The sequence below is a fragment of the Schistocerca americana genome, chromosome 1 (assembly GCF_021461395.2).
Source record: "Schistocerca americana isolate TAMUIC-IGC-003095 chromosome 1, iqSchAmer2.1, whole genome shotgun sequence".
Classification (NCBI taxonomy): domain Eukaryota; kingdom Metazoa; phylum Arthropoda; class Insecta; order Orthoptera; family Acrididae; genus Schistocerca; species Schistocerca americana.
Window position 1 is genome coordinate 653,723,360 of NC_060119.1, and position 13,619 is coordinate 653,736,978.

General features: G+C 36.3%; 1 protein-coding gene across 1 annotated transcript in view; it reads right to left on the reverse strand.

The window, feature by feature from the left end:
- Positions 1-13,619, reverse strand: part of LOC124608153 (golgin subfamily A member 1) — a 130,862-nt gene that overhangs the window by 54,472 nt on the left and 62,771 nt on the right. Inside the window, exon 6 of the mRNA XM_047139963.1 lies at positions 5,824-6,108. Coding sequence (XP_046995919.1) covers positions 5,824-6,108 — 285 coding nt within the window. The remainder of the gene's footprint in view (positions 1-5,823; positions 6,109-13,619) is intronic.

Sequence of the window (13,619 nt, forward strand, 5' to 3'; positions counted from 1 at the left end):
AACCAAGAATGAACTTGGTGGCTCGCAATGGCTAACATCAATACAAAGTCTCCTCAAATATTTAGGGTATGCTACTGAACATTCAAAACCATTCAAAAACATTTTAGACTTGTCTCAAAGAAAGCTCTCCATTAGAAGATGGACTTTTTTTTTATGCGACATGCATCTATGCAGTCACACAGAGCTTTGAGACCTAATTCCCCAGGAGACACTAGGTTTGTGTACGTACAAAAGTTCATACATTGTAGCAAATTGGTAACTTTTTTAACAAGAAAGTGTCAAGAGATGATTGGAGGACTTTTCTACCTTTTTACACCAACTGCAATTATTGCAGCAGTGTATTACCCACAGTTTAAAAAAAAAGTTCACCTGCATTACAAAAAACTACACACACACAATAAGCAATGAAATATCAAAGAAGTTGGCCAGGAGTTTCAAATGATGTTATGTCATAAAAAGAAAATATTATTCTAAACATAGTTTGGGGGTGAATATAATGTAGAAATCACAATGAATTATTTGCAAAAACTATTGTGGATTTGATGATTTCTCAGTTTTTACTGAATATGATTGTGATTTTAAAGTTTTGTATCAACTACCATAAATAAACACGATTTCAGGAGAGAGAACCCACCAATATCCTCTTTACATGTGATACAATACTACACACAATTCAAAATTTCTAACTAGCAAACAGCAGTTGTAGTCATTGCAAATGGCTGTCTTGTAATTTCTAAAAAGTAACTGCACAAGTTTCAAAGAAATGCTCTATTTTACCTTTCACTACACTATACAGTAGTACATGAATACCATAAACACCAGTCATTCCCTTCAGGTGCCTTAAATACACACAATTCTCAATTTTTTTTCCTATTATCTTTGAGACAAGAATAAATATGAATATTTTGTGGCTACAATTACAATTTTGGTTCTTTAGGTGAATCAGTGTTAAATTAGTTGTGAAGGATACAAAAGTAACTACAGTATGTTTCACATGATTAAACACAATTAAAAGGTGTTAGAAATAATAACCCACTGTTTCACCATGAATATTTTATTGAAAATTAAAATACAGTGCTAGTACAAAAACTAAACAATTTTTCCAAAGAAATGTTTAAACAACAAAACCATTACTAACTACAGAAAATTACGATGTTTCACTACTACAAAATAAAAAGGAACTAGAGAACAGAATTAAAAAAAAATTAAATGATTTTTAGCCAAAAGAACCTGCTAAACTAACTTGTAACATTCAAAAAAAATTTCCTTTTTGTAGTTTTAAAAATGAGAAAATATGTATGACAATGTGAAAGCCTATTGCCTTCTCCTTTTTTCACCTTGAGAAATGACAAGTAAATTTCTAATACTGGACATGCATTACATAATCATTATTTTAATGAGTTTTTCATTAAAATATTAAACACTTTAAACAAAAAATGAAATGAGAAATAAATAACTCTTGTCAAGTGTTTACTTGATACTTATTTTGACTCTTACTTATGTGTAAATAATAGCACATTCTGTCATATGTAAGCAAAAGTTTTCATTTATTTAACACTGAAAATATGTTGTTAATGTAGATTAGTGGCCCAACCACAACCCTGAGTAGCATAACAAAAACTGTCACAGATACATACGTAGATTCAGAAACAAAATCGAAAGATATCCATGGAAGGAAGACAAAGAAAAGGATGGCAAGTCAATCACAGATAAAAGAATCAGGGTTTCTGAGCGATATTTGCAAGATCATAATCTACTCTTCCTTTTACAACAATGTATTCAAAAATGTGAACAATGAGTCTGTTAACACATCATGTATAATAAACACTGAAGTAGTGCAAATTTGTTAACTCCAATGACAGAATATTCCCCTGACAGAATTTTTGTGAACTAATAAGCAGCACAGCTATGAACAGAGAAGAGATAGGCTGAAGTAGGAGTACCCAACTAATGAGCAATACTCATGAGAGGAAGAGAGAGTGAAAACTGCTAAAAATTCATTCATGTTTGGGAAGAATCCGACTCAAACTGGGACTTATGCAGACGTGATAAGTAAATGGATGATAATGAAGGACAAAAACAACAACCACCTCATACTACAGCTGGCAACAGTTACAAAGTAAGTGATCAAAGAGAACAGGATGTTAAGATGAAGAGAAAAAGGAGGAAAAATTGGAAAAAGATGACTGCCACAGCACAAAGACTGTATAAATACATATTGGTGCACCAAGATAACAGTAAAGGTGTACCACAGAATAAAGTCTGATGCTACTAGTTTCGAACAAGTAAAACTGTTTAAGGTGTGTGTGTGTGTGTGTGTGTGTGTGTGTGTGTGTGTGTGTGTGTGTGTAGAGGGGGGGGAGGGAGAGAGGGAGGGAGAGAGAGAGGGAGAGAGGGAGGGGGAGAGAGGGAGGGGGAGAGAGAGGAAACTATGATGCTGAAACTAAAGAGAACCAAAAATATGAGAAACTGTAAGCAGTAAATGTCAATAATAGGAGAACTAAAACCTAGACTGTTCATGCAGGGACAGACAGTTCCTAAATCAATCTGCAAAAAGGCTTCACCAACAGGATTCTGGTGGAGGGGGGGGAAGCAAGTAGAATGGTGTAATAATAGTATATCACACTGATTTCTACACAGTTTTGTTCAGAAAACAGAAAGTAACTGCAAGGCATCACAAGTACTAGAGGGATAAAGTGGGGAAAAAGGAAGTGCATTAAAGGAGCAGTAATAAAAGGAATAATAAATATGTGGAGCAGGAAACAAGAGTGGTGAGTGCAAAAAACCAGGGGTGAAAACAGCAATATGTTAACAGTGATAGATTTGCATTAAGCAAGCCAACAGAACTACATGAATTAGGAATGTGTGACGTTCAAATAAAATTTGTGAAACATTCTCACAAGCTTCGCTGCTGCGCCATGAGGCATGTTCTACAGCAAAGTACTGAGAACAAAATCAGTTTTATGATCTATCTGTCTTGGTTGTGACTGGATGGTGAGTAGTCCAAGTGTAATTTTTGCAGTGCTTCTAAACAGCTCCACTGTCATGCAGGTGCTTCTGCAAACAGTTCATTTGCTGAAGAATCATGTATTAACAGTAAGAATGACATCAGTAGTGAAAACGATAGAATGTGATAACACACTTACTGCATCAACAGACATAACCCGACAGGCAAGGGAGCTGGAAGACATTCAGCCACTTCACGGTTTTTGATGGCTTCACTTTTAGAAACAAAAGAATGTTAGTATGTGTGCACTCTATTTTTGTTGCCTTTTTTTCATTTTGATTCATTTCTTTCTACCATTATTAATTTTATTTTCCTGTTGAAAAAAGTTACAACTTCGGAAATACTTGTCTCCTTTCACATAAATTTATTACTTCTCATGTGCTTTAGCATTTCCTTAATTGTGTTCCATATCAAACCCTGTGCCTCTCACAACGTAAGTTCTGAATGTTACAGCTACTATCAGTTTTCAACTTTTTTAAACAAAATGTTCCCATGTTGTTCTTTGTTTTCTCCCTTGAAGCAACCAAAAGAGAAATTGGTTTTAAAAACCCAAAACTGTCACATTCTCTGTCTTAGTGTTAGCTTTACTACGCCCCAATAATTTATATATGAATACTTAAGTTGGTGCTTCGACCATGTCTTCATATATGGTATGTAGAATACCACCATACATAAAATTGATAATAGGTTATCACCAGCAACCTAGCTCTATTCAGTAGTAATGTGATTAAAAGGTCTGAGGACTACTAAGAAGAAGTTACAGAAATGTCAATGTAAATATCATTGAGAGATTGCAGTATACTTTAAATCACTATCTGTTTTAAACACGCAAATTAATTTAAACCATTATTCTTCGATTACTAAAATTACTACTCTGGGATTAAACAACTGAGTGAGAAACAAAATATTTTACAAACTAGTTCTCAAATTTAGGTGAAGGGGAAAGGGGGGGGGGGGGGGGGGAGTAGCATAGCAAGGAGCAGCATGGAGGACAGGAATGTCAATATATATGCAAAACATAGGCCAACAGCTCTTGCATCACTGCCAATAGCCAAAACTCACCAGAGGATCCAAACCCTCCAACAGAATGGATGTTTGGGACATCCCCTCTAACTACATGTGAATACTGACACTTCTTCCCCTTTTAACACAGATTCCTTGAACAGTGGAAGAAATCTACTGAGAATAGCACTTTCAACACCACATATTTATACGATTATTATACTGCCTGTTCTCCACATGTAAAATTTGGTCCAAGTTTTTATACTTTTGTCAGTAAGTTCTTATCACACCCACCACAAGTGGAAAGGATTCTAATACAACTTTAGAAATCCATTCATTAGGTTGGCCATGTGGTTCACATTTTGCTCTTTACGGGTCCTCTGATTCTTTTAACTAATTGTTTTAAACACTCTTCCTTTTTTCAATAAAATAGCTACATCACGGCATATTTAGCCTTCAGGACAATCCCATCAAGTCTTTAGCATATTTACTCTGAAACAAGAATAATTAAAATTTAATCACTATATCAGAACTACAAAGAGTAACTAAATATAATTCTGTAGCCACGATCAAATACATGGAGGAGAATGATGAACTAACTACACATAACACTAAGCTGTGGAGCTTGTTACTGCACATTTCACCAACATCTATTTGATGTTTAACAGAGGATGTGACCTAAGCTGAATTAGAGCAGAAAAAAAAATCAAGAAAGTTAAGCATAAAAGTGGGTTCCATAACTGAGTGCAAATAACACAAATGATAAGAAGTACTTTGAAGTGAGAAGTAATAAAATTAACACTTAATGAAGTCGTCCTGCAAATAAATACTGTGACAATTTGAAATAACAAATGCAACTTCACTAACAACAAGATAATACAAAACATTACTTTCACCCATCACACAATGGTGTCGTACGAAACCAATGTTGCCTAAAGGAAGAATCAGGAATAAACCACTACAAATTTAAGCTCCCTTCACTAATATAAAATACAACACAATAAAGCAGACACAAAGAAACAAAGCTCAAACAGCACAATATTGCAAACAGATTATAGCAATGGCCTTCTTTTTCAGTTCTTTCTTTGGGGGAAAAAGACAGAGGTATTTTGCACCACACTACATTCTGCTGTTTGTCAGTAATTTCACATCACACAAACATTTACAAGTGGTGTGGGTAATTTTAATAATAGCAGTTTCTAACAAGTTACAGCAACCAAATTCTTTTGATTTACCAAAAAGCACATACTGCTAAGCACAGTAAGGAAAAATGCAATGCTACTTTAAAATAATGATCTGCAAATTGATTGAAAACAACTTTCACGGTAGTGAAGTATGAAAGCTTAGAGTAACAATTCAACTATGTGTGAATCTTTTACAAATACTCGAGATGTGATGCAAGATATAGCATCAAAACCATTTAGATAGACAAGGAAAAACTCGAATCAAAGCAATAAGTTAAGCACTTAACATGAAACCATGTTAAAAATCAAGTACAGAACAGAAGAATTCACATGCAACACATTACTGAAAGTTTTGCCAAAAGCAACAACAGAGCATTTTAGTCAGGCAACAAAGTGAAGTCACACAATGAAACACTCTTACACAAAATTTATCCACAGAGGAAAGTTGAAAAATAAATATGATGCAAACCTACCACAAAAACCGGAATGCACATGCACTTCAAGCACGAGAATTAATGTTAAGGGTTTTGGTTAGAATTAAATCCCCATTCTCAGATCTTCAACAGTTTAGTTAAGTACGCACTACTCTTTTCTTAATGGTTCACATGAAGTAAATCCATTTTGACTCACAGTGTGTGCAGCGAGTTTCTGCTCAAGCTCTTGGCGTGCTGCGCGCATTTCACGTATCTCAGCTGCAAGTTCATCACGTTCTTGGCGCACTGCAGCCAACGTTTCGTCACGTTGGCGACCAGTAGAACGTGCTTGCTCCAGTAAGACTTCCAGTGCACGAATACGTTCAAGCAAAGCATCTCGTTCCCCTTCAGCTCGGCGGCGCTCGGCACCCTCCTCTGCAGCCTGTCTGCATAACCGACCAAGCTGTGTCTCCAGTTGTGCTATTCGTGCACTCCACGATGCCTGTGTAGTGGCAACATTTTATATTAATAGTTCCTGCTTTCATCATAAAAATTAACAATACTTTAAAAACTGTCAGTACTAAAATATTTTTTTGTAACAGGCAGATGTGGCACGAATCAAATGCTTAAAACTGAATCACTGCAGCTGTTCATCCCACAAACGTCATTTTAAGTTCATTGTTTTTCTTATGATCATGCTCATCAGTCATGTATCTGTTATAAAAACTATTTTCTGCCTTTCATTGTCGGGGCATTGCTCTGGTTTAATTTATACTTTATTTATATTCTTAACTTCGTTATCTAAAAGTGAAAAAAATATTTTGCACTGAAAGCTGAAGTGGATGGCAATATAACACTCTTCAACTGTGTACCCACAGAAGGTGCTACGTCTGTCTCACAATCAATTTTAGTTCTTTTTCTGTCAACTGTGTCACATTAATTAATTTGGGAATCATTAACTGTAGCATACAGTGGATGCTGGTTATGCATTCTAGGGTTAATTTCAGACATGTCACAGTATTACCAACACGGCCCTTTTCACAGACGTAAACAAAAATTAAATACACCATCTGTAACCCAAGATCCCCTTTTTTTGTGAAGATGGCACAGAAAAGATAGAGTCAAATAGTCAAAATAAGGGAGAATCAACATTATGGAGGAGAGATAAGATGTTTAGAAAGGAAGTGAAAGCAATTGGAAACCATGAATTAACACTGTCATTAATTTTGCTAGCACAAGAGAAACAATGGAGAACATTCTTTATGAAACACAGAAAGTAGCAAACAAAAAGGTCTACAATAAAAATTATATTAAAAGCAAATACTGCAGATGCAGAAATAAATATGGAGGAGGATAAAGGGAGAAAATTTCAAAAGATTACGACAAGTGGAGGGAAGGACAGAAGTGGAAAGTTGGAAGAAATGATTGACAGAGTTGGTATATGAGGCGTACGATGATGTATCACTTTTACACAGGACTACTTACTCGTTACTCCTTAATGGAACAGAAAAGGAGAAAAGTGTTTTCTTGTGCCCATTTTTCCCTTGCATTCCTAAGATTATTCTTCATTCTTGAGCATTGCTCAGCTCTACCCATTAGGCTATATGCAGTCAGACTTTCTAAATGTTCATACTGTCTTCTTCGCTTTGTTTTTATTTTACTCAAAAGTGTTCCCACTTACCTTAGTCTAATGTTCAATTTTCACTTTCCGTCAAGGGAAGAATCAGTCAACAGCAACCAAGATAGAAAAAAAATCTACGGCACAATGTGAACAACACGTATGGAGAAAGAACCACTCTGGAGAAGACTGGTCTCCACACCATCGGAAGATACCAGTTTAAGGTCAACAACCCACACAAAAGTCATCAAAGTTTATGCAGATGTGGTCTTGTACTGACCCTGCACAAAAAATATCTCATTTTTAATGTATACAGTAACCTCTCGTCAAGCATCATCGTTAATTAAACTGATAACTACTTCTGAATCAGGAAGAGGAAGCTTAGGGTTCTACATCCCATCAACAAACAACAAGCTCAGATTCAGGGAAAAAAAAAAAAAAATCAGCAGTCCTTTTCGAAGGAACCATCCAAGCATTTGTCTTCAACGATTCAGAGAAATCATGGGAAACCTAAATCTGGATGACTGGACAGAAATTTTAAATTTGGAAAACTATTTGTAACACTTTGTTTCTCCCACAGCTTCATTTCAATAAACTTGCTTCAATAGTTCTACAGTCTTCCCTACTTTCAAAGCAGTATTGTGATGCATCATTGCTCCTGTGAATGAGACAATGAAGAAACTAACATAGAACTGTACCACTTTGCACTCAAATGAGAACAATTCAGACACTAAACAAAATACCAACAATGTGATCTAAACAGAAAAAAATTACTTGCTTTAGTCTATAATTAAAATCATTATCATCATGCCATCCTATGATTTAAACATCCAGACTATTTTTACCAGTATGGTATAGAAAAAAATGGAGGTGGGAGGACAAAATAATAAATTATGACTACTGACTTAAGAAAGTAATTTTTCTAATTGTGTTGGTTGCTGGTTCAATCAATAATATGTCAGGAATATGTAAAATAATCAGGTTACTTGAAAGATTCTAACCAACAGAATGCTGCCAATGGGACATCACTATCTTAGCTATTTTTGTGAAAGGTCCTTATGTGCCGATAAATAAATTAGAACATTTTGATTAAGGTATTCAGCTGGTTTACTCATCTGACCAGTAGCAAGCATAAGGTTGCCTTATATTGACACTTAACAGGAAATGAGCCAGAATGTGACTTGGGAACTAGTTCTACATGTTTACTGAGATACTGGATGAGCCAGAACCCCAACAAACTTTCAGAGGTTGTTCCGAGATACTTTCCGAGTATTTTGGTATAAAGAGACCCATAGTTTCCAGCAGCTTGTTACAGAGTTACAGCATTTCATTTGGTTTCTTGCCCCAATTATATTTGTGTATGTTTCGCAATGAATATAGAGCACAATAGTGTAAATGTTGACAGTATGCGCTAGATGTACTGTTTCCATTTGCTTGTGGTAACTGCTGTTGACAACAGCAATATCTGTTTTACTCTTTGCCTTCAAGCTTGCATTCAGTACTGTTTGGTCTGTCTTGGGTTTGTATTTCCAGCAGTGTTAGTTGTACCTGAACACTAATATGCAACTGTGTGGATAGATTTACTGATGAAGAGCTGGCCAATATGCTTCTCTACAAACTTACAGCATGCTGCAGGTGAAACGTATGTCCACAATTTGTTTTATAATTGACATAAATGGTTGTAGCTCTGTCATAAGTTTTAATTGAAAAGTATCTTTTATTTCTTGATGGTGATACCTCTGCCCATTTTCAAACCAACCTATTGTAAATGTGACAATACAGCCAAAACCTACGTGCAGAAATTGCCCCTGCAGTGATGATCAAAGCTGTACTATGGCCAGCTCAACAACAGTAAATAGACCACATAGGGCAGACACTGGAGAATTTCAATGTCTGTCCTGTTTAAAGCTGCCGAGTCCACCAAGTGCCACTTCAATCATCACTGCAGGATCAATTAATGTTACAATATGGATGGTTTGAAAATGGACATCCAAAACTAGTCACAAAAAAAAAAACCTCTTAATGCAAATTATGATGCAGCTACAACCATTTATTTCAATGTGGATATTGTGTATGTGTTCACTGAATGTAATGGAATAGTGGCGCAATGATACTAGCCGAGCTGTTACTGCAATGATTTCGTGTTGTACATTTTGGTTAATGCATATTTCATGCTTTTTCACTGTTGAGTTTGTATTTTCACAAAAACAAGTGTAACTGCAGTAACGAACTGAATAAATCATAATTACATTATTACTCTGTAAGAAGCATCTAGAGAGAGTGAATATCTTAAACCAAATTAATCGTATGGTATTCCTGAACAAGCTCTGAAAGTTTGTCAGTGAAGTTCGGTTTCATCCTGTACATTAATGACACGCCTTATACAATGCCTGTTAAAAAAATTCCGGAACTTCGTCCACAAAATTTTTCTACACTTACCTTTTACTTACTGTGCCTGGTCTCCTTCGAAAAACTCTTCTCCACAAATGATACACCGCTCCCAATGCCATTTCTACTTCCATACACAGTCTTGACATGCCCCTTGCTAGATTGCGCAAAGCCCTGTCTGCAACTTTTCTTTTAAAAGAGTCTGCAGGGTCCAGATCTGGAGAGTACAGAGGATGCGGCAGCACTGTGATTTCATTTTTTGTGCAATAGTCACACACCAAGAGGGACGAATGTGCGGACGCAGCAACGTGATGCAACAGCTATGAATTGTATTGCCACATTTCAGGCCATTTCCTTCTCACATTTTCTCACAGGTTTCGTAACACATCCTGAGAGCACCATTGATTAACTGTTGGTCCCTACAGGACGAATTTTCATGATGAACTAATCCTTCGAATTAAAAAAAAAAAACTACCAGCATCACTTTGACATTTGACCTGACTTGACAAGCTTTTTTGGTCTTTGAGAATCTTTCCTGACCCATAAAAGCTCTTCATAGATTGCGAGGTAATAGTCTTGACTCATGAGCTGTGGAACAAACATGATGCAGTGAAAGATGCTGTGTCAGGATTTCATGACATGACCCAACTGACATGTTAGTCCTCTGCAATCTCTCAGGCAGTCAGTCTTCAATTAGTGACATGAGAGTGGTCAGTAGACATCGAAGGGCGTCCTGAACAAGGGTGTCACCTTTAATTTCTGTCTGGCTATTTTTAAACCGTGTCATTCTTAACACTGAATATAGCTTAAGCACTCACCACCATAAGCTCCCTGCACTATTTGGTGTGTCTCTGTAAAGGTTTTCTTGAGTTTCCCCCAAAATTTGATGCAGATGCATTGCTCCTCTAACTCTGTCATATCAAAATTTGCAAACTGTGCGACAGCATTCCACTTGGTATGGCACTGAACAATAACTAACAGACATACAACAATGAAACTTTCAGCAAGTTACATATTAAACACAGGCATGTGCAGGGGTGCCAACTGCATTTCGCTCCAACACACCATTGGTGTGAAATTACGTGTATTCCGGAATTTTTTGAACAGACCTCATACTGTAGTAAATAATTCTAAAATGGTTCTGACTGTGGATGATAACAATTCAGACTGAGGGCTCAGGTCAGAAAGTGACTAAAAAATAATGTGCTGTAGAGAAGCGACTCTTAGCTGACAGAAAATGTAACAAATTTTAACTGCGGCAAAACAGCATACAACCAGGTTCTTGCATAATACAATTCTGTATACAGAAAAAAAGTATGGTCTTACAGGAGATAAAAGTGATCTGCTTTTATACTTTTATAGACAGTACAGTCTAGACTTGTTTCTTATTTAAATGTAATAACTGCCAATGTCAAAACTATTGTTTTATCATGTTCCACCACATTATTGATGGATATACAATGCTCAGCAATAGCAGACTGTGTGCTTTGAAAAAAGGAGGGGTAGGGGAGGGGAGAAGGGGGAGGGGGGAAGGGAGTTGCTCTTTTCTCTCTATGGTATCTCTCTCTCTCTCTCTCTCTCTCTCTCTCTCTCTCATTTTTTAATGAAGATGAGGGAAGAGCCAACTTTTCCCCCTCTTTTTTTGGGAGGTCTCTAATTCTTTAACAGTGTGTTATGAAGACAAAGATAATTTGATAGAGCTTTTACAGCACCTATTCTTAATATATTATTGCACTAATGAAACAGAAAAAAAGTTGTTTGCTTTCCATGCTGGGATGTTCTGACAAGGAAAGAAACATGGCTCTCTGGGTAATTCAACCTGTATTAGATACACCCTGACTGAATTGTACCTACATTCTCTGAACTGCTAAATTGTCTTCATCCTTCACAAACCTTGGGTGTTCTCAAATTACTTGTCAATAGGGTCATACAAAGTTTCCAATTCAAACACTTGACTAAGCAGCTCACAAATCTATTTTTAATGAACACTTTTTAGTGGTCCTTACAATTAAATACTAGAAGGTGTATTCAGTAAAAACAGATGTGCGTGAGCTTCTTAGGCAAACAGGTTGAATTGGAAATTCTGTGTGCTCTATTGACAAATGTTTACAGCACATCCACGTTTTTTGTAAAAGTACATCTTACATTTTGGAGATTAATAGAGTGCTATCAACTGAAAAAAAAGGGTCATTGACTAAAGATGATAGTATGGTGCTAAAACTCGCAGCTTTCCTCCCACATGATAGCAACATCCATACAAATAGGCAGAATCCTCTGTAAATTTCAAATTAAAATAGCTCTCTGCCCACCAAACCAGGACGAAAGGTTTCTTGGATCTGTGAAGGATGATTTCCTGTCACAAAGGGCCTAAGTTCATAAAATGCAAAATTGTTGAGGCTTCCATAGCTACCTGCTGACAGACTATCGTCAGCAATGGAGAGCGACTCTTCGACAACACCAGCCCCTCATACTGACAAAATGCCAGAAAAATTATTAAACTTTGGTCGAAGAGCTGGAGGCATAAGCCTCTTAAAACACCATGGCTATGTAGTATGGCTCATCTAGGTTAAACCACATGCACAATGAGAGAGCATTACAACTCACCAAGTCTGCTACTGACAACAATTGTAGTCCACAAGAAATCAATAGAATATATGGTTATAGGAACATTGTTTTGAGACACTATTGTAAGAGAGTAAATAAAGATGTGTAAGAAAAATTCGTTAATGATTGTACTGACTATAAAATCGATGGAATCCTTTCTTTTGCACTGTCTGCCTTAAGCGAAGAACATGGAATACCTCAGGGTACAGTGTGCGGCAAAGCCAACAGACACCCGAGTTTAGCATTCATTGTTAATGCACTATTTTTGGGTGTCTGGCAGTGTTGCCTTTCTAATTACTACAATACAGATGTATGTGTGAAATGAAGAAAACCACAATAAATGGGGTGTGGAAAGCCTATGGTACGATGCTGGATGTAAATGATGGCCAACTTTATCTAGTGTTCATTAAAGTAAGAAAAATTCAAAGATCTAGATGTTTATTAGTATTATTATTATTATTATTATTGACAATGATTTCCTGAACAACTAGGATCAAAATCCAATTTCAGTTACCTTCTTTCTTGGTTGTCACCAGTTCTTCAATCATTGCATCATCATCATTGTTTGTCATCTTTTTTCTTTTTGTCCAAACTGATCCTGCTTTTTTGTTTTCTCAGTCTTGAATTCTTGCAAAGTTAAAGCCTTATATTTAACCAATGTATTTCTGATAAATCTGATTCTTGAATATATTTTTCTAGTTTACCATATTTCATTTTGTAAAGATGTCTGAAGTGGGTCAATGTCCAAATCATCAGTGCTCCTGATATTTTTTGAATACTGTGATAGATTTCCTGGTTGCTTATTCTTTCTACTGAGTACAACCCAACTGGCTTTTTAAGTCCTAACCACTGTATTAGAGCAAATTAGTTCCATATGCAGAAGATGCATTTCTCATTGCAGATGTTCTCAGTTCATGTATAAGCTCCTTCCAATTTGTTAATCATTTATCTGTTTCAGATCTTAACAATTCATTTACTAGTAATATTCTCTAACATTTTTTAGCTTTACGGCTTTACATCTTACATGTTTCTATTTCTATATAAACTGTTCAAAACAGAGTTACACCACCAGTAGTATCTGTGAATGTGTGTGGTGATTACTGAATGAAAGCTTTATGAAACTAAAAAGATAACTTTTCTGCCAAATAAAAACAAAAGTAAAGAAGTCTACTCAACAGTGCCCATCTGGGAAGTCAAAACCTGCTGCTGGCTAACATTCAATACTGGTTTATCCACCTCACCTCACACATAGTAGCACTTTTGGGTTCACCTTACCATGATGCCCACAAGGTGGTTGAGGCATTGCTTCTCAAGCTTTGCACTCTTCAACCCTGCCCTCCTGAGTTAATCCACTGTGTGACAAGCATTCTCACAATAACATATTGCAAGTTTCAGATGGTACT